Consider the following 24,793-nt stretch of genomic DNA (forward strand, 5'->3'; position numbering starts at 1 on the left):
AGAGAATCACTTAGGATAGCCTTCGGCACAGAACTAGACTTCAAAAACGTTTGCTTCATTTAACTTGATTAGCTCACTAAAGGTAGAAAGGACGCGGACCAAGGGCGGGGTAAGAGCGTGCTCCTGCGCTCTGCCCTCTAGAGGGCAGTCCAGGACTTTGGCCTGACCCGTGCAGAGATCTCGCGAGGCTGTCAGACGTGTGGCGAGAACCGCGGGAGGAAGTTTGTGTTCTCGCGAGAACTCGGCCTTTTGGGTCCTAGGCGTGTGTCAGGACGTGTCTCTTTCCGCCGAAGGTCCCCTCAGATCATCCGGAGAGGCACTCGGAGTTGGTAAGACAAGAGTGGCCGGCGGGTCGCGTGGAAGTACGATGACTGCTGGCCCGCCGGGCCCAGGCCTGCCCTTTCTTACCGGACTTTCCCTCGATACGCCGGCCCGGGCCTGTCCTCTCTTCTCCCCCACACGCCGGCCCCGGGGCCGCCGCCTCCTGCACGCCCGCCGGCCCGGGCCTGCGCTGCCTCTCCTCTCCCCTTCCCCACACGCCGGCCCCGGGGCCGCCGCCTCCTGCACGCCCTCCGGCCCGGGCCTGCGCTGCCCCCCCCCCCCCCACGCCGGCCCCGGGGCCGCCGCCTCCTCCACGCCCTCCGGCCCGGGCCTGCGCTGCCCCCCCCCCCCCCACGCCGGCCCCGGGGCCGCCGCCTCCTGCACGCCCTCCGGCCCGGGCCTGCGCTGCCCCCCCCCACACGCCGGCCCGGGGCCGCCGCCTCCTCCACGCCCTCCGGCCCGGGCCTGCGCTGCCCCCCCCCCACCCGCCGGCCCCGGGGCCGCCGCCTCCTCCACGCCCTCCGGCCCGGGCCTGCGCTGCCCCCCCCCCCCCACGCCGGCCCCGGGGCCGCCGCCTCCGGCAAGCCCACCTTCCCCGGCTTTAGGTATGACAGCTCCGAGTTTCCAATTACTCTGGCCTCTCTCCTGGTTTTCTGGAGCGAGGCGGGGCCTGCTTTCCAAAACGGGCCCAGTGCATGTTCATTCCTAGCTTGTCTGGTGGAAATGCAAAGAAGGTAATGTTTTTTTCGGCCCAGAACACAGCGTTACTTACGTCTTATTTAATTCTTCCAACAATTCCGTAAAGTAGCTTGATTATCTCCGTTTTACAGATGAGAAGAGCGAGGCTTGCTCATTCCATTCATTGATTCATTCCACCGACAGTCATTTGTTCAGTGTCTGTATGTTTAGTGTTGAGGATATAGCAATGAAAAAAATGGAGCTAAATTCTGTAGCGGGAATAATAAGTATAAATAGTCTTGTGTGCCATGGAATATAACACGGAATGGATGTGAACAATAATGACAGAAGTCAGAATACTGAACTAGAGTTGACCTGACCCCAAGGGCAGAATTTCCTTTTTTTTTTTTTTTTTTTTTTTTGTCGTTTTCGTGACCGGCACTCAGCCAGTGAGTGCACCGGCCATTCCTATATAGGATCCGAACCCGCGGCGGGAGCGGCACTGCGCTCCCAGCGCCGCACTCTCTGCGCCACCGGCTCGGCCCACAGAATTTCCTTTTTTTAGCCACACTATTTTGTGTGGCTTTTGTTTGTGATTTTTTTTTTTTTTTTTTTTTTTTTTTGGCGGCTGGCCAGTTACAGGGATCGAACCCTAGACCTTGGTGTTATCAACATCATGCTCTAACCTACTGAGCTTATTGGTCCGTTCCACTTTGTATGTTTTTAAATTGGGGTAAGGTTCACAATAATAACTGCCTTTTCGGTGGATTTAGCTTTTTGACACCCACTTGGTAATTTGGAAATGTGGTTATAGGGACTTTGAGTTACTTCCTGGGATGAGGATGAGATAGGTAGTTATACCTGGCTCATTTCTTCACTGGGATCCTAGTGTAACATTTCTGAATTCAAAAGTACTTTATACACTTTGAGGAAGACTTACCCTGATGCTGCAATGGAGGAAAACTCATTTACCTTATGTTTTAGGCAAAATGTTTGGTTTGCTCTTTTGAAGATTTGCCAGCTTGCGAATTTCTTCAGATAAGTAAATGAGATGATGTACGTAATCTCTAACATAGTAATGTTTCTTACATTTACCTCTCCTTTCTCCTCTTCTGTGTAGCCTTTGTCTTCAGGTCTCTAGGGAAAATCCTAAGTGTTTAAAGTTTTATGACAGTTTATGTCTAAATAAATCTCTATAATTACTTTATTACCTTTGGGCAAACAGAGATTTCAAAATGGAAAAACACATTGAGCTACGTAAGGAAAGGAAGATGTGCTTCTCAAAGGGAGAGAAGGTATATTGTTTTAGAATTATGCAGGACTCCTACCCCCACCCCCATTTTATTAAATCAGCATAACTGCCAGAATCTCAGGAACCTGTGTAAGGGTTTCATTAAAACTCCACAGGATATCCTGACACATATGCTTCCCCTCATTTGAGAGCCTCTTGGTTAGTGTTTTACAATACTTTACCTCAAATAGTAAGTGTTAGCATACTGGAAGGCATTCAGAGGCAGTGGTTGCTGCTGCTGATGGACTTTTAAACTTCAGTCCCTTATTCCCAAGAATTAGTATTTTCTGCTTAGTTGTTGGTGAATCAGTGACACAAATTCTCTTCTATGTGGCAAGTTCACCACTGTATCATCAGGGACTGTCACAGTATGTGTCAGTTTAGACAATAAATGTAAAGGCACTTCAAAAAGTTCATGGAAAAATAGAATTAAAAGATAACACGAATTCTTTCATGATCTTTTTTTTTTTTAATGTGGTTGGCTGGTATGGGGAACCAAACCCTTGACCTTGCTGTTACAAGGCTATGCTCTAACCAACTGAGCTAACCAGCCAGCCCTTTTCATGAACTTTTTGAAGACCCTGGTATTTGTTGAACAAATACATAAAGGCTTAATACTTAAATGATCCCTTCAGCTTGTAAGTTGTGGCTGGAGATTTTAGACTAGACCTGGGATTAAATCTTGCTCTTCTAGGGCTGCCCAGTTAGCTCAGTTGGTTAGAGTATGATGTTATAACACCAAGATCAAGGGTTAGGATCTGTGTACCTGCCAGCTGCCAAAAGAATAAAATCTTGTCTCTTCTACTTGGAAGCTTGTGACTAAAGGTAATATATATAATCTTACCAAGGCTTGGGTTTTTGTTTTTTTTTTAAATGGTGATGATAATACTCACTTTAAAGGTTTATGAGGACTAAACAAGAAAAAAAAAGTCTTAGCAAACAGTAGACTAGATGTAAACACTTATTGAATTCATTCATTCAAGAAATAATTATTGAACACCTACTATTCAACAATGAGCAAAAAGACAAAGTCCCCACCACATGGAACTTACCTTCTAATGTGTTTACTGAATGGGGGGGGTGGGGGGGGAGGACGGTCAGAAAATAAATGTTTTTTTTTTTTTTTTTGGCCTTTTTGTGACCAGCCGCACCGCACTCAGCCAGTGAGCACATCGGCCATCCCTATATAGGATCTGAATCCGCGGCGGGAGCACCGCTGCGCTCCCAGCGCCGCACTCTCCCGAGTGCGCCACGGGGTCGGCCCTAAATATTTGTTTTTGATGGTGGCCAGTAAGGGGAACCAGACCCTTGACCTTGGTGTTACAAGACGGTGCTCTATCCAACTGAGCTAACTGGCCAGCCCTTCAGAAAATAAATGATTTCTATATTTCAGATTGTGATAAGTATTATGGAGAATAATAAAGCATATAAAGGGGGAATGGATGGAAGACTTTATATAGGATGGTAAGGAATGGCTTCACTGAGAAGATGAGCAGACACCTGAAGGAAGTGAAGGCATGGGCATGAGGATATCTGCAGGAAGGTGCCAAGGGTCCTGTGGCAGAAGCATCCTTGGTATGCTGGAGGAGCAGCAAGGAGGAGAGGAGGAGGAAAGAGTGGGCCGCAGTTATGAGGTTTCTGCAAGAATCCTGGAGAGAGATGATGATGACATATTAAATTGATGGACTGCATGATAAAATGTCTTATTATCATATTCCATTCCCTGACTAAAAGTAATAAAAATAGCTAATACCTATATAGCTCTTACTATGTGTCAGGCACTATTCTAAGTGCTTAACATATATTGTCTATTCTTTCCAAAAAAGTATACGCAGACTCAGAAAATGAAGACTTGTCACTATTTAGGATATAGAATGGAATGTCTTTCTGGTTCAGGGAACACTTGCTGAAGCATTACTGAAATGAGCAATGAATTTAGCGCCTCTGTTCATATACCAGTTAGGTTGCTAACGGCAAGCCTAAAGTGGCTATAATAAGGGACCAACCAGTATGTATGGATTGGATTAAGTTCAGTTTCATGAGAGAACTGTAGATGTCCATGGCATTTTTATTATTCTTTCTGCTACTTTTTAGCCCTTTTAGAATTTTTGTGCAAGGTTTTCATTTTGGCTTTATTTTCATTATAAGTATGTCTATTTTTTTAGGGGGGCGAGGGTGGCTGACCACTATAGGGATCAAACCCTGGACTTTGGTCTAACCAGCTGAGCTAACCCGACAGCCCCTCATTATAAGTATGTCTAAATACATTGCTTCAACGTAGAATGCACATGAACATTGTGGAAGCCTAAGGTGGAATGGGTGCCAAGTTGACCACTTTTGCTCTGGAGAGTAGCATTATAATATCTCTCTGTTTGTCATTTAGAGGAGTTTCCATCTTGTTCTTCTCAGCATAACTTCGATTGTTAAATCATAACATTGCAATTATCACTTACAAGCTTATGGTCAGGGCTGCAATACCGCAAATCTTGGCATTGTTACAGTGCACACAGGTCTGGCTGCCTGCTCCCTTTAAAAAACAAACCACTCAAAAGTCAAATGTTGGTGAAAATGGAAGTCAGCTTTTATTTGGGAGTATTGGTGACATGAGGATAGATGGTAGGCTAACCCATGTCTCTAGTAAACCTGAAGGAGAATGGCCAGACTAAAGCCATCTCAAAGACTCAGATTTACTGAGGAATTCTTAAAGGGAGGGCCAACAGAATGGAACGTGGGAAATAAAGAGCAGGAGGGAGGGGAAGGTGAGCCACGATGGCTTCACACAAGGTCTCAGGTACAAAGTCTCACCAAGACTGGTTTCTGTTCCTGTCCTTATATTAGGGTTCTACTGGATAGTATGTTCCTCGTTCCAAGTCTGCAGCTTCAGCCTGGCTGGAAAACAACTTTACATTCATGTAAATAATGTCATCTTGCCCCATAACCAAGGTTCAAAATATCAAATAACCATGGGAAAAGAGGGAACTCAGAGAAACTCATGACAAGAAAAAAACTGTGTCCTTTTAAAATCTTTTAGGGCCCATGTGGCTTTAGATCCCAACATGGCTTTGGTCCTGCTTACTGCAACAGTGTCATCCATACTCTGAGTTAGATAGATTCACTGGCAAGTGAACAATTATTTTGAGGGTGCTTCTTTTACTTAACTTCTGACATGAAAGATACTACATTCTTAGCCATTCTTCTCCCAAGGTGTCATCCCTGATTTTGCTTGGCTTGATTATGCAGTTGAATCACGATGTTTCTTTTTGGAGTTGGGAGTGTGTTCGGGGGCCACTTTTGAGGCTTAATATTCCTCCTACCTAGCATTACCTGGAGTGCTTTATAAACATGATGATTCAGTTCAGTGAAGGAATGAATAACAGACAAAATAGGTTGAAAGGTTTTTTTTTTTTTTTTTTAAAGATGACCGGTAAGGGGATCTCAACCCTTGGCTTGGTATTGTCAGCACCATGCTCAGCCAGTGAGCTAACTGGCCATCCCTATATAGGGATCCGAACCCACGGCCTTGGTGTTATCAGCACCACACTCTCCTGAGTGAGCCACGGGCCAGCCCAGGTTGAAAGGTTTTTGTTTGTCAGTTTGGTCACAGGTAAGAAGTTAAGTCTTTTATTTTTATTTTTTGGCAGCTGACTGGTATGGGTATCTGAACCCTTGACCTTGGTGTTACAACACCATGCTCTGTAAGTCTTTTAATTCTTGGACAATTATAGCTTTCCAAAGAACATAATCTCAGGTATATTTTGAGTTTCATTTTGGCATTATTCCTAGTTCCCTAGGCTTTAGAGGAGAGAAAGTATTTGATCACTTGTTTGCTTCTGTGAGGAAAATCACAAGATATTTACCATATAAAACCAAGAATAAAAAATTACTTGTGATGGTAGATAAGTAACGTGTTTTCCTACCCTTGACTGTATTACCCAGAGTTGGTTGTAAATACAGTGTGACATCAAGTTGATTATGTTTAAAGCAGAAGTATACCATGCTTACCGTTGCTGATCTAAACTTGAGACTTTATTTATTATTTATTCACCCATCCATTTATCAAAAATATATTAAGCCTCAGTTGCGTTTTAGGGCCAAGTATTGTATAACATCAGGGACATCATTTTCTTTATGCTGATTCAATAGCACACATAGAATGTGGAGGGGGTTGGTAATGCCCAGGTAGTGATGCTAGGCTGTCCTTTCAGCATCAGGGTGTACAAAGCTAAATAAGAAATGGCCTCTTCTCTCAAGGAGCTCTCAGGCTAAGGGAGGCAGGCATGTAATAATAAGGGTAACTTGTGTCATGCTGGAAATTTATACAGATTATATTCGGCAAAGAGGAGACAGATGCCAACTCTACTGAGGAGTGAAGTGCTTGGTCAGGAAAGGCTTCATAATGGTGGTGACTTGAAAGGTGGACAGGTAGGGAGAAAAGAAGGGACTGGCATTGTTGGCAGAGAGAGCTGAGAGAGCCAAGCTGGACTAGGTGAACTAGACTGAACTATGAATGGAACAGCTGTCGAGAGCAGGGTGTGGGGCTGCTCTGGAGACAGCAGGAGAATCAGTCTGAGGCCAGAAAATAGAGAGCTGTGATTTTAGGTGTCAACTTGACTGGATTAAGGAGAAACCTGATAAAGCTTTGTTTTGGGGTGTATATGAGGGTGTTTCCAGAGGAGATTAGCATGTGAGTCTGACTAGATAGACTACGTGAGGAAGATCCACTCTCATTGTGGGCAAGCACCACCCAATCTGCGGAGGGCCCCGAGAGAACAAACACATAGGAAAGACAAATGTGTCTGTCTGCTGAAGTTGGGATACATGCTTCCTCTCCTGTCACTGGATATCAGAACTCCATGCTTTGGACTCTGGGACTTAGACACAAGTGGCCCCAGGGTTCTCAGGACTTTGGTTTCAGACTGAGAATTACACCATCGACTTCCCTTGTCTCTGAGACTTTTGGACTTGGATTGAGCCAAGCTACTGGCATCCCAGGGTCTCTAGCTTGCAGACAGCCTGTTGTGGGACTACTCAGCCTCCATAATCGTGAGCCAATTCCCCTAATAAATCCTCTTTCGTTTGTCTATGTCCTATTGGTTCTGTCTGTCAGGAGAATGCTGACTATGACAATAGTCTTATTGCTTTTATAAGAAATTTGGACTTTATCCTATAGGCAAGTGGAGAGTCATTGGAGAACTATATAGGTCATGCCCCTTTAGATAAGATGATCTTCTAGGATTGGATGATTCTGTTGTTTTAAGACAGTGCAGAAATTCTTGAAGCAGAAGAGAGATAAAATGCCTTATGAATTTTTTCCCTTTAAAACCTAAACATTTTGTAAGGATACGAGGGTAAATAACGAAGCTTAAGGGAAGAAAGAGGTAATTGCAAAGTGGTCTGAGTGCAGAAGTCTTCTAGATTTTTAGGATTTTTTTTCATGCCAAGTCTTTCTATGTTTATATAGTGTGTGTGTGTGTGTGTGTGTGTGTGTGTGTGTGTGTGTGTGTGTGTGTGTGTGTGTGTGTGTGTGTGTGTGTGTGTGTATTTTTTGCGGCTGGCAGGTAGGGGGATCTGAACCCTTGACTTTATTGTTATAACACTTCACTCTATCCAACTGAGCTAACTGACCAGCCCTTGTTTATGTAACTAATAAATCACATCATTACAGTAACTAAAGCTGGTATAAGCCAGCTTGAGAACAAACGTAAGTGACTCAGTAACTGTGTAACTCAGTGGAAACTTAAGTGGGGGAATATCTGGACCATTTGGTGTGCTGGGGTGTTTGGTCAGGATCTCTAAGAGAGGGAATAGAGGCATTGGATGAGTAGGTGATGGCCAACAAAGTTTCTCTGTATTTACTTTGTGATCATTTTATAGGGATCCAAACCCATGACATTGGTGTTACCAGCATCATGCTCTCCCAATCGAGCTAAGCGGCCAGCCCCTTGTGATCACTTTATAGAGACACACAGAGATGAAAGTTCTTCACATCAGTTATATTTTAAAAGAATAAAAATTCCCTCTTTCTAGCCATTGACATGGAGTACTGTCAAAGGACAAAATTATAACAAATTTAGTTAAACATCTCAATTGCCTTTATTGCGATTCTAGAAATGGGCAACAAATCATTCCATAAAATAGAATAAGTATTCCAATGAGCAGAGGAGATTTTTTTTTTTTTTTTAAGGATGACCAGTAAGGAGATCTTAACCCTTGACTTGGTGTTATCAGCACCACGCTCTACCAATTGAGCTAACCGGCCATCCCTACATAGGGATCCGAACCCGCAGCCTTGGTGTTATCAGCACCACACTCTCCTAAGTGAGCCCCGGGCAGACCCTAGAGGGGATGGGTTTTATAGAGAGAAAAGGCTGAAGAAAGTAGAAACAAAGAACAAAAAGCAGATTGGTCATTTAAGTTAATTTTCTTGTACGGTGGTGACAAGGAAACAACAAAAAAATTGATTATTAACATCAGTTACTTCAGGCTATCCTTTTAGTGTAAGGATTAAAGTAGATGAAACTGCATTATCATACCTATTGAAGATTTAAACTGGCCTTTTTGGGAAATTGGTTGTTCTCTCTCCTGATTTCTCAGAAGGTCAGAAAACAACTTAGTTTAGATTTGGTGATGTGGAACTTAGCAGGGGTGACACCATTTTGGTTTTTAGTCTGGTGTGTTGGGGCCGAATGTAGGAGCTTTGTCCAAAACAATGGCCTCCTATAATTTTAACAGTACAAAGGACCATAAAATTTTAACTTCGATCATTCAAAGGTATATCTAATTTTCTTTGAATCTTCATAAAATGAGTTATCTAAGGAGGATATTTGGAATTAGAAAAAATGTTTTCTCTATTTTTGGTAATGTCTGAATTGGGATCCCAGAAAATACATATCACAGGCAGAGAAAGTGCCTCTACAAACGTTGTTCTTCTGAACTCTGAGGGATGCTTAATTGAGGGTGATGGCTCTGAGTGTTCCTCTTTGGTTTTTCTTATGGGGATTTGCTTTTCTTTTACTATTTATATGCATAGACAAGAGAAAGTATTTTTAATATTTTGTCTTTGTTTTGGGGCTGGCGGGTAAGGGGATCTGAACCCTTGACGTTGGTGTTAATCAGCACCATGTTCTTTTTTTTTTTTTTTTTTTTTTTTTAAAGATGACCGTAAGGGGATCTTAACCCTTGACTTGGTGTTGTCAGCACCACACTCTGCCGAGTGAGCCACGGGCCGGCCCCCAGCACCGTGTTCTAACTAACTCAGCTAACTGGCCAGCAAAGGAAGTATTTTACATTTAAAAAATTGACTGAAAGTGAGTGAAAATGCTGTCTTGATTTCGTTTTCTGGCTCGATTGGATATGCAGGCTATAAGGGTTATTTTTGGAGAAAAGGGAAAACTAGAGGTTCCGTGAGCAGGACAGTCCTGAGGCAGACAGACACAGACGAGATGTGTCACAGTTGAGATGGGATGTCTGAGAGCCTGAAACAAAAGCTGAGGGCTGAACCACAGGTGGACCGACAGTGGTAATCTCACAGGAAGTCACAGCTGCTGGCCAGGTACATTCCAATAACTCGGTCAGCCTTCTGACTGCCCCACGTTTATGTCTCTGTAGTGTTTAGCAGCAACCCCTTTAAAGCAAAGACGTCTTGACGATAGGCGCGCAGAGAGGGAGGGCAGCCGGGAAGAGGAGAGCCCGGCGTCTGGGGCTGGAGAAGAGCCGCCGGGTGGGTCTAGGGCGGCCCAGTGGGCGGAGCCTCCCGTCCCACCCTGGCGTGCGCCCTGAGGCGCAGGCGCAGGGGCGGGGCCGGGCCACGGGCTCGGCAACTTTTCGCACCCAGGCTGAGGATAAAGCGAGCTGGCGCGGCGGGGACCTGGCCTGCGAGGTACACCAGGGGCCGCAGCGGGGACCTCCGGGTCGGCTTGCCTTGCAGGGAGGCGCCGTGCGGGGCAGGGCCCTGAGGCCGGGATACGCGCATGCGCGCTGGCGGTGGCCGCGCCGGCCCGGAGCCACCTTGGACGCGCTTCTGTGACTTCGGAAACCTCAGGGCGAGGGCTCCGCTGGCCGCCCTCTCCTAGAGGGTGTTGGGGAAGCCTGGAAGGCCGCATGAGTCTGTTGATTTTGAACTAGAAACGCCGTGTTTCCTTCTACCATTAGCTTTCTAGTGTTTGCACTAAAAAAGTCTTGCTTAATTCCACCATTCGATCGTAGAATGTTGTAGCGGCTTTCAGTTACTGCCTCAGAAAGCTGATGTGCTGGGATTGATCGCAGTTACATGTGTAAAGGTAGATCCGAGCGCAGTAAGCTCCAAAGTGTTAAAAAATCTTAAAATATCCTGTAGTGGGCTTGCTGTCACCTTATTTTAATTCTCTTGAGACGTTAACGGAGAACCAGATTCTGGACTTCAAAACTACTTGTTTGGATAAAGAATTTAAAGTGGGCTGGGGCTAGGGTAAGATCTGTATAATCTTTGAGTTAATGAATTATATCAAACATTTTTTTTTAAGCTTACAGAAGAAAGAACGTGTGAAGAAAAGTTTCTCAAGGTAAAATTGTGAAATACTAATTATTTTTCATTTATTTATTCAGAGTTTGTACAAACGGTCCAGTGTAGATTGTTTCATCAAAGATAACCAAATTGGCCATTAGTATTTTGAATTTAGCAATATATAGAATACATATGCATCCTGTGGATTGATTCTTATGGGCTTGGCTTTTTAGCAATGATCAGATGCCGGGAAAATAAGTAAAAACTGGAGGTTTTCTTGCGAGGAGGAGAGGCAGGTAGCAAGGGGAGCAAAGAATGTGAGAGCTGGAAGGTAGAGTTAGAAATGCTCTAGTCTAAGCCTTCATTCAGACGGCAAATGAAGCCCTGAGCAGCTGTGATACAGACGTTGACTCAGAACCCAGGGCTTTTGCTCCTGTCCTTCGTACTTGGCATTGATACTTGGCAGTGTTTTGATTATTTTGAACTTATCATGACATGCAGGGGCACTACTTATTTTTGTTAGCCTTATCCAAGGCAAAAGGTTGTGAAAAATTGTGCTTATAATTCATTGAGGACTATGAAAATGAGCTGAGAATCTCAATGGAAGTTATTCAGTAGTAACCCATTGGAATGGTTGATTTTAAACTCTAGTGTTGGCAAATAAAAATAATTTATGTGTGACACTATACTAAAGGAAGAAGCCACCCACTTGGGGGAGAAAACCCAGGACTAGACGTTGGGAACCTTAGTTCTAAACCCAAATCTTATCCCTTACGGCTGTGGTGCTTTGGGTGGTTCATTTAAACTGTCTGGGCCTTTGTGTCTTCATATATAAAATGAGGTGGTGTACTAAAAGGATGGTTAAGGTTTTTCCAATTTTAAATTGTGGTTTGTATGGGTCACAACAAGAAGGGTATAGCCCTTTGGATATTTTATAGTTAAAGCATATAATAATAATTTCGTTTCATTTGTGGTTAGTTGCTCAATTCTGGTTCCATGGTCTTTGTATTTCATAACCAGATTTGTACAAAGCATTGTGTAAGTATGGCATGTATAGTTTGTAGAACTCCTTGAGGACACTGCAGGTTCAGTTATTTGTTTGAAGTGCATGTGTATTTCTCTTCCCCACCTTTATCCCTCCTCCTCCCAAAAACTTAGGATAGGGATCCTAGAGGCAAGGAAGTTTTAGAAAGCACTTAAACTTTTAACTTTGTCTTTAAAAACAGACATTTAAGGCATTTCTCTTTTGAAGGTGGTAGGGCAGTTGTTTAGATTATGAAGATGAAGATAAAAATACATTTTTAATAATCTTTTATTGGTTTGACTTTTAGAATTAGAGCTGATTTTGTCCAGTCTTTTTACAAGAAAACACGTAAAGGTGTGCATACGTGGTATGTAGAGGATTTAGACCATTGAGTTTTTGCCATACAAATTTACCTTTTGCTATGTGTTATGATGAAAGACTACATGGGGAGCTAAAGTTTATTAAACAAGCACCATCTCCTTACCCCTTTTGTCTATGAGGTCTGTATTGTTATCCACACTTATGAATTAGGAAGTTAGTTTCAAAAAGGGCACAGGGTCCAAGGTCATAGCACTGATAGGTGGCTAATAGATTGCTAAGTCAGGGCCTACTTCAAAGACTTTTCCAGCTTCAGTGCTGTTTTCTATACTCCAAAGGTAGAGGTTACTCAGGTCCCCATTACTCAGCTAAGCCTAATAACAATAACAACCACAATGTTAAAAAGGAATGTGGAGTATCTGTAGTGTGCAGGGGCTGGGGTTATGTGCTTATAGACAGATAATATGTCACTTCAGCCTTACTGTAGTTCTCTGTAGCTGCTATCACTGTCTCCGTTTTCTCAGAGGAAGTGGAGGCCCAGAGAAGTTGTTACTAGCTCCCGGGTCTAAAGCTTGCAGACACAGCCAGAACTCAGGTTTGTCAGACTCCAGAGAGATCTCTTAACCATCATGATTGCTGCGCTGGCTCTTGAACCTGAAACAAATGGTGAATTATTGTTGAAAATGGCCATGTGAACTCCTTACCTCATACAAGTCCCTTAGGATGTGACATTTCATAAAGCTGGACCAGACTTTAACTCATTGTGTTTTGAGTTCACCCCTGTGATGGGGCTCTTGATTTTGGCTCTGAAGGCTTCCTTTTGTCACAGTACAAGAAGGCAAGCACAGCTCCTTTCTTGGGATCCAGGCTATGGAAGCTGACTGTCCTTTGCCCCACAGGGAGGAGGGACAGAGCCAAAGGCAACAAAGGGGCAAGCGTACTGGTACTGGCCATACAGAAGTTTTCTTAGTGATGACAAATGGACTTTAAAGCCCTTATTCTAACAAGAGGACTATTTTGAAGGATAACACCTATTTTTTTTGTTTGTTTGGGGTTTTTTTTTTGGTGGCTGGCTGGTAACAGGGTTCAAACTTTGGACATTGGTGTTATCAATACCATGCTCTAACCAACTGTTAATGTCCATTTTAATTTAAAAAATTGTGATAACTATGTGGAAAAACCAGTTTTGTAACTTTTTATTCTTATCCTACAGACTGTCCATAGCTGATAAGAAGAAAATCCAGCGTGTATACTTTTACCATATTCTATTCTTATTAGGCAGTTGTGTAGTATTGTGATTGAATTAAGACTTGCTTTAAGGATTTAGTAATACAGTCAGTAATGTATGCATTTGGATTTGTCTCATGTCTCTACCAGAGTTCTTGGTTTTTTGACAGTGCAAAGTAACACTTAATTTTATTGGTTAAATTTACACTGTGCCAGGTGTTGTGGCATTCCACAAAAATGGAATGGGAAATTTGGCACAGGCAAAGAAGGTTGGTTAATACGTTTGAAAGACAGTTAACATGCCTTGCGTGATTGACGAAAGTGCAAAGGGAAGCAGCTTGTAAATGAGGTGGCTCTCCAGCTCTTCAAATCTGAGCCAGCATTTCACCTGTGTTATACAGTTGTTTTTCAAAGTCCCTACAATGTGTGCCAAGTGCACACTAATGCTTCTGCTTAAAACAGGCAGCTTACGCTGTGAAAAAGGCAGCAGCAAAGTAACTACAGCTGGTGTTTCCAGAATTGGAAAAATTTCCACAGGGATTCCTGTCAAATCCAATTAAGGAAGTACTTCCTTTTTATAGATCATTATGGGGAAACAGACTGAGGCAACGGAATTAACAAGGGGAAGTTAGGAAGTTTCCTGAATCTTTCAGTTTCTGGTAGGAACTCTAGTTCCTGAATCTGAATGTTTTGCTGAGATGGTAGGAAAAAAGCTTTTTGGGCTGCTTCTTCCCATTTTATTTCTAAGGGTGGGACTCACACCACTTTTGTGACTATTCAGCTTTCAGCTAGGCTCCTGGCCCTAAACCTAGTCTTGAAAATGCCGTCAAGGCCAAAGTCCCTTTGTCTCAAATGGACTGTCAGCCATTTGGAGGACCTGACACTGGGTAGGCCACTGTTTAGCCTATAGCTAGCTTCTCTGAGGAGGTCATTGCCTTCAGGACTGTTAGGAAATCTTCCTTATTTTGCCTAAAACATCTCCTATTAATCCCTTCCCCAAACACACCCCTTGGGACTATTTTGAACAAGTCTAATTCTTCCCATTTGACAGGTCTTCCAATATTGCGAATAGTGATCATGTCCTCTCAGAGATGCCCTTTATCTAGTCTAAATAGCCTTCTTTCCTGGAGAAGTTTTTCATGGTTTTGAGGCCTTTCCCCCTTTTCTAAATTCCCTCTTCTAAGGTTTGTTACCCATTATATACTAATGTCAACATTAGTGTATAAACATGGAACAGTCCTGTGACAAATGCTATACTTTTGGTAAATGCAGGCAAATAGCATGCAAGTTATTTTTCCCTCAGACCCAGCACACTAACTCATATAGAGCTTGCCTTTAATTAAAGATCTCCATCCTTCAAAAATAATGTATTCTCTTCCACCTTGTCCTCTACACATTCGGGTGCAAAATGTTTATTATTTTGTTTTATAAAATTTAACAGCTATATAGAAATTACTTTGAAATCTTTTTCTGTCATTGCTCCATGTTATCTCCAACTTTAATATCTGCCTTCTATGTTTTTCATCCAAGTAATTAGGGAGGACAGTTGAATAGTTAGGGAAAGCAGGGAAATGCCTGTAAGAACTTTACAGACTGGCCTTAATCCATTGTCCTTTGAGTACTTTGTAAAAAAACAATCCTGTTATTCAAGTAGTTGTACTTCTATTTAGCTCATATTCACTTTGTCCACAAAGATATCTTACAATCTTGCTGCAAGTCATTGTCATCCAGATACATTGTGTCTACCACATTACATTGGCCAGTTTAGTAAAACTATCCAAAAGGAAATAACTGTGGTATCACAGGGCTTAGTGAACCCTTGTTGGGCTACAGTGATCACTGCTGTCTTATTTTAAAACATGTTTAGAAACCATCTCTTCACTGTAGATCTATCCAGGATAGACACTAAATTGTTCTTCAGTGGCTTTTGTTAAGCTTTACTTCACTGCTTTACTGACAGTCTTCTATTCCAGTCTCAGTATATCATTATTGTGCTGTTCTTTCCGCTTCTCTTGTTTCTCCTAAACCTGAGCTTCTTAGAGAACCACCCGTATTTACCCACACTGGTTTTTGTACCTCCTTTATATTAGAATCATATGAAATTATTTTGTCAGATGTATATTCTTGAGAGCTTCATAGCTATGAAGTCATTCTTAAGTTCTTCCTACATTTGAAAAAAAAAAAAAGCCACCTAAAAAAAGAAAATAAAAAATTTCTTCTTCCAATAAGTTTAGGCAAATGCCATTTGTGAAAGAATGTTCTAAACCCTGTGTATCAAGTTATATATTTTTTGCAGCTTATTTTCAAAGTAATTATGGATCCTTCTGTGCTTTTTAGTCTTCATCTCCAAATCTGTGAAGAGGAACATATGCCTCATATGACTTTATGTGTGTTATAAATAGAAACTTACATTCTAATGTTCTTTTAATTTTTTTTGGAGACTATATGCTCTGTTGATTGAGGAAAATTAGTGTATTTTTTCAGAAATTTCTGTTCACATGTAAGGTATTACTAAAGTAGATTCATAGAATTTTATGGCAGGAACAGTGGTAGTGGCGGTAGGGGAGGAAGGAGGCAACATTTATTAAGAATATCCTATGTGCCAGGTTCTGTGTTGGCAGTAATCTAAGTAGTTACTAACTGGGAGCTGGTTGGAATGATCATTTGAGGGATGGTTGAAAGGTGGTTTTTGGTTGTAGTTATGGTGCTATTTGGATTGTTTTTTTTTTTTTTTTTCTTTTAAAGGAACAGTGAGCAGAATGAATGCCTCACAGGACCAGAGTGGCTGCTCCAGTACTAGAGAACCCCTTTTGAGGTGTAGTGATGCACGGAGAGAGTTGGAGCTTGCCATTGGTGGAGTTCTCCGGGCTGAACAGCAAATTAAAGATAACTTGCGAGAGGTGTGATGTGAGATTTTCTCTTTTCTTGTCTGGACTCTTAGCACTCTTAGCACTCTTAGGGCATGGCCGAAGACTTGGCTTTTCAGTGCCAATCAAAAAGTTGCACCCCATGTCTTGTGTGGTCTGTTTAGTCCTAGTCAGCTGCCTGACATGTTGGTGCCAGGAGGAAGTCCCAAGGGGAAATAAGGCAGATGCTGGAAAAGTCTCGAGAATTCTGTTCAGCATGCATTTCTTTTCTTTTCTTTTCTTTTTTTTTTTTTACAGCTGGACAGGTAAAAAAATGTGTTTTAAAATACAGCTGGCCAGTATGGGGATCCGAACCCTTCACCTTGGTGTTATAACTCTGTGCTCTCACCAACTGAGCTAATCAGCCAGCTTCAGCATTCATTTTTGATTATCCCTCTGTATGGTCCCTGTGTCAAGCATAAAAAGTAACAAAATGAGCAGTATTTTGCTCAGCTGCATCCTCTTGATGCATGGAGGGTGGGACTTCAGCATGCTCCCTACTGTCTTTTAACTTGCTGGTGGCATGGTTCTATATATGACTTTATCTGTTAGGACAAGCCAGAAGGAAATCTGTTAGTTGCAGTAGTATTCTGCTGGTGAGTGCATAGAGCAAGTATTATATGACTTTGAAATACAACTTTATTACACAGAAAAAAATGTGTTTTAAAATACCGTTTCTTATGTGGATTCTCATGGATAATTTATAGCTGTTTTGATTTTTTTCTAGGGGATTTTTATATTTAGACCCCATGTAAATCCCTGTTTATGCTTCCAGAAACATTTAGTCTTCTAGCTGTTGACATATGGTGGCACATGTCTTCTCTCAGTTGACCTGAAAATAGACTGATCATTCTGTGGGGCAGGAAAAGAGATAAGAGCTAGTTATTAAGTTAATACTTATTCTGCCCATAAACTTGTAAAGCTATAGGTTTTAAAATTGTATGGTAAACTGAGGAGGATCAGTATCTCCTGGCATATCCGTATATTTTCTCTTGATTACTTTAGGACACCCCAAATAAACCTGATTCTCTTAGGAGGATTGGTATTGAACAAGGATTTTAGAGATCAGGTGTGTTTAAAGATTATTAAACTGGTGTTTGTAGGTTTGTTGGGTCCATGGTTGGGCTTTGAGACATTAAACCCTGAAACTGAGGCAAAATTTTGAGTATATGCATTTTTCTGGGAGGATGCTCCACAGATGTCATTGGATAATCAAAAGGATTTATGACTCACCCTCCAAAAAATTTAAGAACCTCATTGTTCTTTGGGCTTATCAACACTAGTGAAGCTAACACCTATGTGTTTTCTAGGTCAAAGCTCAGATTCACAGTTGCATAAGCCGTCACCTGGAATGCCTTCGAAGCCGTGAGGTGTGGCTATATGAACAAGTAGATCTCATCTATCAGCTTAAAGAGGAGACACTTCAGCAGCAGGCCCAGCAGCTTTACTGGGTAAGGTAGCTGCATGGATAGAATAGGTTTGAGCCTGGTTTCTGGTTTCCAGAGAATGTTTTCCTTGTAACGCAGCATTAATATTAGATCAAGGTTTAATCTCAAGTGCTATTTGTTTATTTGGATATAGCTGTTGTTTTTAGTATCATTGGCTACATGGTTTCGTTTTTTCTTATAGTTATTGGGCCAGTTCAATTGTCTTATTCATCAACTGGAGTGCACACAAAACAAAGATCTAGCCAATCAGGTCTCAGTGTGCCTGGACAGGTAAAGATCCTTTTTACTTGTTTTGACTTTTGGCTTTTTGACTTTGGTATAATAAAAGAAAGTCAATTTTGTAATTCATTGCATGTGTTCGATTTAACTTGACTTCTCTGTTCCTGTGATAAGATCATCCTGTTTTAAATATTTAATGTTATATTTGTGTGTTTTTTTTTTTTTGGCGGCTGGCCTGTATGGGGATCCAAACCCTTGACCTTAGTGTTATTAGAACAGTGTTCTCTCAAGTGAGCTAACCAGCCAGCCCTATTTAATGTTGTATTTGGTGATACATGATTAAGCCATCTACGTTTGGTTGAATTTCTTAGAAGAGTGTAGCCATTTAAACTTACAGTTTGGCTCTGCTTTGGATGAAGTTGAAGTAGATGTTTCTTAAAAATAGCCAGATTTTGCTTACTTTTTCCCCAGACTGGGCAGTTTGACCCTTAAACCAGAAGATTCAACTGTCCTGCTCTTTGAAGCAGACACAACTTCTCTGCGCCAGACTATCACCACATTTGGGTCCCTCAAGACTATTGTAAGTAATGCTGGTCTCAGATGGTTCATTGGGTGCTTTTCAAGTCTGCGTCCTTACAGATGGGTGTTTTGTTTGTTTTTATATTACATTTTTACTATGAATAGTGGCTTTCCTGAGAATTTTGTAAGTTTCAGAAATTTTGTGTCTGAGTTGATGGGGCATTAGGCTGGTAATTCCTGGAATGTGGTATTGACTCATTGGTAGTCTTTGGAATTCATCATGTATTTTTGTACGCTTTTGACATATTTCTTATAAAATTTATGGCTTGAGTGGTCCTTAATAAAGAACTAAACATAACCTCATCTGGCCTTGTTAAGAGCATTAGTGCTACCAATACTGGTGAAGATTTCTTGTACGATGATAGTGATATAGTAAGTAGAGAACTCTCAGATTTGATAATTGCTTTGTAGGTCATTGAATTTAGTATGAACAGTATTTATTCTAGTGAAATGGTAATGCTTTTGCTTAATACTTTTGAAATTAATGGATTATAATTTGACTTTTGGTGTGAAAGCATAGCATAAATAACTTGATTAAATTCTCTTCATTTTACAGCAAATTCCTGAGCACCTGATGGCTCATGGTAGTTCATCAAATATTGTGCCCTTCCTGGAGAAAAGAGGCTATATCCCAGTGCCAGAGCAGGTAAAATGTCATTTTGTTTCTAGTAACTGCGTCATTACTTGGCTTATATTTTCTTTTGGGTTTTGACTAAGTGACCTTTTTTGTGCTACTATTTATTTATGAAAAGCCTCCAGTAGTAATAAACTAACTTGTTTCTGCAATTGAATGCTTCCCTTGAGATGTTTTATAGATGCTGAACAAGAGAGAAAGTGATCATTACCAGTCAGTTCATAGGAAATTATCATTAGCTCTTTTATTGGTATTGGTTTTCTCTTAGGGATCCTCTTTATAAATCATGGAGATGATTTATTTCTAAAGGCAATGTGAATAAAGGGTCCTAGACATTTGAGTTGTGATGAACTCTAGAGATCAGCTATACTCCTTTTTTATGATTATGAAAATTGAGGCTCAAGGAAGGTATGTGACTAGCCCAGGTTCAGTGCAAGCCAAGATTAAGTTGGGTCTCCTGTTTTTCTGGTAAACTTTCTATTGCATTTGACATTGCCTTGTTAAACAGCAAAGTATTATGTGATTAGCAGAAGTCAGCATCCAGCATCACAGCTGTCCCTCTCAGTGAATGGCTTCTTGGAAGCAAACCTCCCAGTGGTCGACAGGTGCCTTACATACCCAGCACCAACCCCCAAGACTGGCTCATTCAAAAGCAGACCTTGGAGAATAGTCAGGTATGTTGTTGCCTTTACTGTTTCTGAGATAGATATAGTAGTAGATGGGGTTAGTTACTAATCAGTATTACATGTCTTTGTTTAGTTTTTGTTTGTAGTATGGAAACACATTGTTAACATTTTTATAACAATAGTGACATCTCTTCACTATATATAGAAAGTTTAGAAAATAAAGAACTCAAAAACAAACTCATAATTCCAAAATGAAGAAACAAACACTGTAATATTTTTTGTTTATATACGTCAATTTTCTATGCATATGTATACTATTAAAAAATCATTCTGTAGGTTTTTTCACCAATATAGCATGAAAATATTTCTCTGTCATTTAATTTCTTCTATAAAATCTTTAATAATACAAGATAATATTTCGATTGTCTATAACTAAAATTCCAGTTTTTCTTGGTATAAACAAAGCTCCCCTAAACATCCAGGACCTAATTATTTGTGCACATTCTTGATTAGTTCCTTCAGAGTAAATTCCTAGAAATTGCATTACTAGATTATAGTTCTGCATAAGCTTTAAGACTTATTGCTAATTTGGCTCTCTAGGAAGTTGGTAACATTTTATATTCCCAGCAGCAGAGTATTCAGGTTACCTGCTTCCCTGAAACCTCTCCGATAGTGGTAGTCATTAAGTTTTTTTCCTCTGAATTTGACACAAAATATCAATTTTGCTTGTGAGTTTCTTTGATTGGTAAGAAGGTTAGGTATTTTCAAGTTTATGAGGCTTCTTTGACGACTTGCCTGATATATGATTTGCCCATTTTTGTCTTTATTTGTAAAGGTATATTATAGATATTAGCCTCTTTTCCATCAAATATGCTAAATACTTAGTTTGCCTTTAATATTTTTCAGTTTTTTAAAACTATATAAAACATTTTATGTAATCAAATATATATTTTAATATCTAAACAGAAAAATCTCTTGCCTCTTGGCCTTGTATACTTAAATTTAGAAACATTGGGCAAGACAGTAAATATTCAGACAGAATCTTCAACGCATTCATAATTGTTCTGGCAAACTAATATTGTGCACTTCTTGTATAGAATTCCGCCAGAGCCTGCAATTTCTTCAGTAATGTTTGGGGCAACCTAAAGGGTTTGGAAAACTGGCTCCTCAAGAGTCAGCAACAAGAAGTTCCTGAAAAACCAAGTTACCAAAAGTGTAACAGCCATTCTACTACCAGATCTTTCTCCATGGAGATTGAAAAGGTTGAAGAGCTAGAGCTTCATGATCCAGATGAGATGGACCTATCTGATTGGCTGGTGACTCCCCGGGAATCCCATAACCTGGAGAAGCCTGAGAATGGCAGCCATGAACCCAGTGAGAAGTTCAAGCACTTGTTCCAGTCCTTCAATGTGAGTGATTGGCTTCTTAAGCCTGACTCCTGTACCAACTGTCAGGGCAGCCAGCCCAAAGGTGTGGAGATTGAAAACCTGGGCAATCTGAAGTGCCTGAATGACCATTTGGAGGCCAAGAAACCATTGTCAACCTCCAGCATGATTACTGAGGATTGGCTTGTCCAGAACCATCAGGACCCATATAAGGTAGAGGAGGTATGCAAAGCCAATGAGCCCTGCACCAGCTTTGCAGAGTGTGTGTGTGATGAGAACTGTGGGAAGGAAGCACTGTATAAATGGCTTCTGAAGAAAGAAGGAAAGAATAAAAATGGGATGCCTGTGGAACCACAACCTGAGCCTGAGAAGCATAAAGATTTCCTGAATAAGTGGCTCTGTCCTTCCAGAAGAGAGATTACAGAACAAACTAAGGTACCAAAGGCAATGGCGTCTAGAATTGCTGATTCCTTCCAAGTCATAAAGAATGGTCCCTTGTCAGAGTGGCTCATCAGGCCCTTATGCAAAGAAGAAAGTCCCAAGAAAGTGCCTAGTACTGAGAACAGAGCTGGCAAACAAAAGCTTAAAAGCCACATGACCACTTCCTGGTGTCCCTTTAACACAGCTGACTGGGTCTTGCCAGGAAAGAAGATGGGGAACCTCAGCCAGTTATCTTCTGGAGAAGACAAGTGGCTACTTCGAAAGAAGGCTCAGGTGAGCACAGACATCCAAACAGCACCCAGTTGTACTTTCTTAATCCCAAACCATGCAAATGGATCCTTAAGTATTAAATACCAGATTTGGCAGAGGGATTAATTTTGGTGCCACGTTAGCAAAAGAATGGATAATTTATGATGATTCAGACTGAATTTTTTGTGTATTTTCCAGGCTCCCGTCCTTTATCCTACAGGAAAGAAAAATATCCCAGCCTGTTTTACTGCTTTTTATGGAAAAGATTTGGGGTAGAAATAATAGTTACTTTTGCTTTTGGTTATTAGAGAGGATGGCCGACATTTAACTTATCCTTTATAGACAATATTTGGAAGATGGTTAAGTTGTTCTTATGCCCTCCAGTTGTCATAAAGCAACCCACCGTTTGTCTTATTGCAGGAAGTATTTCTTAATTCACCCCTACAGGAGAAACCTAACTTCCCCCCAGACTGCTACGGCCTCCCAGCAGTTTGTGATCTTTTTGCTTGTATGCAGCTTCAAGTTGATAAAGAAAAGTGGTTATATCGAACTCCTCTACAGGTAGGTGAATATTAGATTATAGCTACTTATAGATGTTTACATATGAATTCATACTTTGCCCATTGAATTATATTGCTGCTAACAGTATGCATATTAGGCAAGTGAAGGTGGGAAAGAGGGAGTTCATAAAAATTTATGTTTTTCACTTGAACTTGCTTTATGAAATAACTAGGCTTATTTGAATGTGACCTTTATGATGTAACTGTCAGGGATTTTGAGATCCTGTGTGGATTCTAGAAGCTTATTCAGAAATGAGTCAGTCAGACCTTTAAGGTGGGAAGAATTTGCTTTTTTATTCTTCAGTGAAGTGATTTCTTATCTGTGGGCTTTCTTTACAGATGTGAAGAAACACTGCTAGAGTCAAGCAGCTTTTCTGCAGATTATCATACATCCATGAACTGAGTGGCTGTGGCTTGCCAAATCATTGTTTCTGGGTCTGACCACTGAGCTTAGTTCTTTTCCTGCCTAATTTTGCATTAGTGAAGTAAACGAATTATGAGTTACTGTGTAAAAACAGCTGTTTGTTGATGCCGAGGTGATTCAGTTCTTTCTTTCAGAAGTATTAACTTAATTCACCCCATACTAGAAACACATCTTGATGCATAGGTCTTTTTCACAAGCCTCCATGGCTCCTTAGATTGGGATGTTACTAGAGTACATTAAAACACTGAAGTTTTAAAATGAAATAGTTCTGTAATCAAAGTGTGCTGATGTATTCTAAAGCTTGTAAAGTTCCCTAACTTTTTGGTTGCCCTTCTTTTGCTGTGGGTTTTCTACTATTAGTGGTCCAAAATAATTACTCTGTTCAATTAATATGTAGTATATGTTACACAAATAATTAACCTTGCCAATACAGTGATTTTTTTTTCTTACCAAAATGTGTATTAATAATCTTAATAATTTTTGACATTAATTAGCAAAAATTTAAGACTATATATCAGTTCTACTTTTTCGTTTGAAAGAAATTCAGCTACTGCAGATTTTGTCTTTATTCTTTTCTGTAAATGTTATTAAAGTATCCAGTGGGCTCTTTAGAATGACTCTGTATTGTCTCAAAACCATTTTCTGGGTATTCCTAACTTCTTTCAAAATATTCTGCTTTAGTGTGGACTAATAGCAAAAAGGCAAGACATGTTGGAAGTGTAGTACTGCTTGAAAACTCTCCTACAGATTATTGGTGTATTCTGTGTAAATGGAAGCTAAGCTTGACACCTGGTGCTTTTAACTAGGGATAAAGTCAGTGTTCTCTCACTGCAAGCACAGCATACCTACCTGTGCCTCCAAAAGTACAGTGCAGTGACATTTTAGTGAACAGGTTTTCAACCCTTGTGCCTTGGGGTGTTTACTGAAGCTTGATGAAACTTGATGTTTTCTCAATATCCTCAAAGTAATGTCCATGCTTTAAAAAGTTTCTCTGTAGGAGAGAAGTGAGATTTACAATGTTTTTAAATTCTCTTAAGAGGAAATATCTTAGCTGCTTTCCAGGCTTTTAAACTATCAAGCCTTCTAACTGCCTGTTATTGGAAATACTTTTGGGGAAATTTCAGGGTCCTACAGTGTCATTGCCATATAGCTTCACAAAATTTCTTTGAACCATAGCTTGAAAAGAGCCTCATATTTTTTAATCCTACCCCAATACCATTTAGAAATTTATAATAAAAGTGGTAGGTAAAAACAGCTTAAGGAGCCTTTCTAATGTTAGGTTGCAGGAAACTTGGTAGTTTCTTTTTTGAGGTCTAATCCACCATATTTTTACTTTGTCAAAATGTAATTTACATTAATCACTATGCTAATGAGTATGTAAAACATTCTTTGCATTGATGCATTTTGTACTTCCCTTCATTAAAAGCATAACAGCCATTGTTGTCATGTGTATTTGTAAAACCATTTGTGATAAAATGTGCTGTCATTTATATAAATGTGATAACCTTCGGTTAGGAGTACAGCTGAGAAACAACTTGAACATATAAATTGTATATTCACTAGTATCAATCAACGTATTTTATGAATCTTGGATTAGCAAAGGATATTTTCACATCTACACTTTTTCAAGCCATGGGACTTCAGCTAAGGTTAAAGTGCTTTTCTGCTAGGTTCTCTTATTAGTTGCATCAGAAGGACCCTAGTTTACTCTTTCTAATCATATAGCCACCAGTTATTTAAAATTTATGTATATGTGTAACCTGCAGTGAAGTTAACATTTTTCATTTTATGGATGAGAAACTCAGAAATTAAACAACTTGCCCTTATTTCTTTTACCTTTCCTAAGCCTTCCTTGGAAAACTTCTAGCTCTTGATTATTCCCAGTAACGAGTGAATTAATATCTACTCACAGAATTAAGCATGATTGTTGGACAGACTGTTGTTCTAGTACATTACTCTAATGGTGTAATGGTTGACCTGA

At 40.7% G+C, this 24,793-nt stretch overlaps 2 protein-coding genes across 9 annotated transcripts; both read left to right on the forward strand.

The window, feature by feature from the left end:
* Window positions 1-248: 248 nt before the first annotated feature.
* On the forward strand, window positions 249-24,249 carry NCOA4 (nuclear receptor coactivator 4). Of its 8 annotated transcripts, none has more exons than XM_063085166.1 (11): window positions 257-329; window positions 10,792-10,830; window positions 16,087-16,241; window positions 17,558-17,698; window positions 17,877-17,965; window positions 18,386-18,494; window positions 19,050-19,139; window positions 19,655-19,801; window positions 20,851-21,852; window positions 22,249-22,389; window positions 22,728-24,249. In XM_063085166.1, the coding sequence occupies exons 3-11, from the start codon at window positions 16,101-16,103 to the stop codon at window positions 22,731-22,733; spliced, it is 1,866 nt and encodes a 621-aa protein (XP_062941236.1). In that variant the 5' UTR covers window positions 257-329; window positions 10,792-10,830; window positions 16,087-16,100; the 3' UTR covers window positions 22,734-24,249. The 8 variants fall into 8 exon arrangements, with proteins under 8 accessions (XP_062941243.1, XP_062941275.1, XP_062941236.1 ...); XM_063085196.1 differs by having other exon boundaries at window positions 22,276-22,389; XM_063085188.1 differs by having other exon boundaries at window positions 19,658-19,801.
* LOC134370832 (basic proline-rich protein-like) lies at window positions 368-10,316 on the forward strand. Its single transcript, XM_063087768.1, has 2 exons — window positions 368-926; window positions 9,943-10,316. Exons 1-2 carry the CDS (start codon window positions 368-370, stop codon window positions 10,314-10,316), a joined length of 933 nt encoding a protein of 310 aa, XP_062943838.1.
* Window positions 24,250-24,793: the final 544 nt, after the last annotated feature.

This window comes from Cynocephalus volans, chromosome 2 (genome assembly GCF_027409185.1).
Source record: "Cynocephalus volans isolate mCynVol1 chromosome 2, mCynVol1.pri, whole genome shotgun sequence".
NCBI lineage: Eukaryota > Metazoa > Chordata > Mammalia > Dermoptera > Cynocephalidae > Cynocephalus > Cynocephalus volans.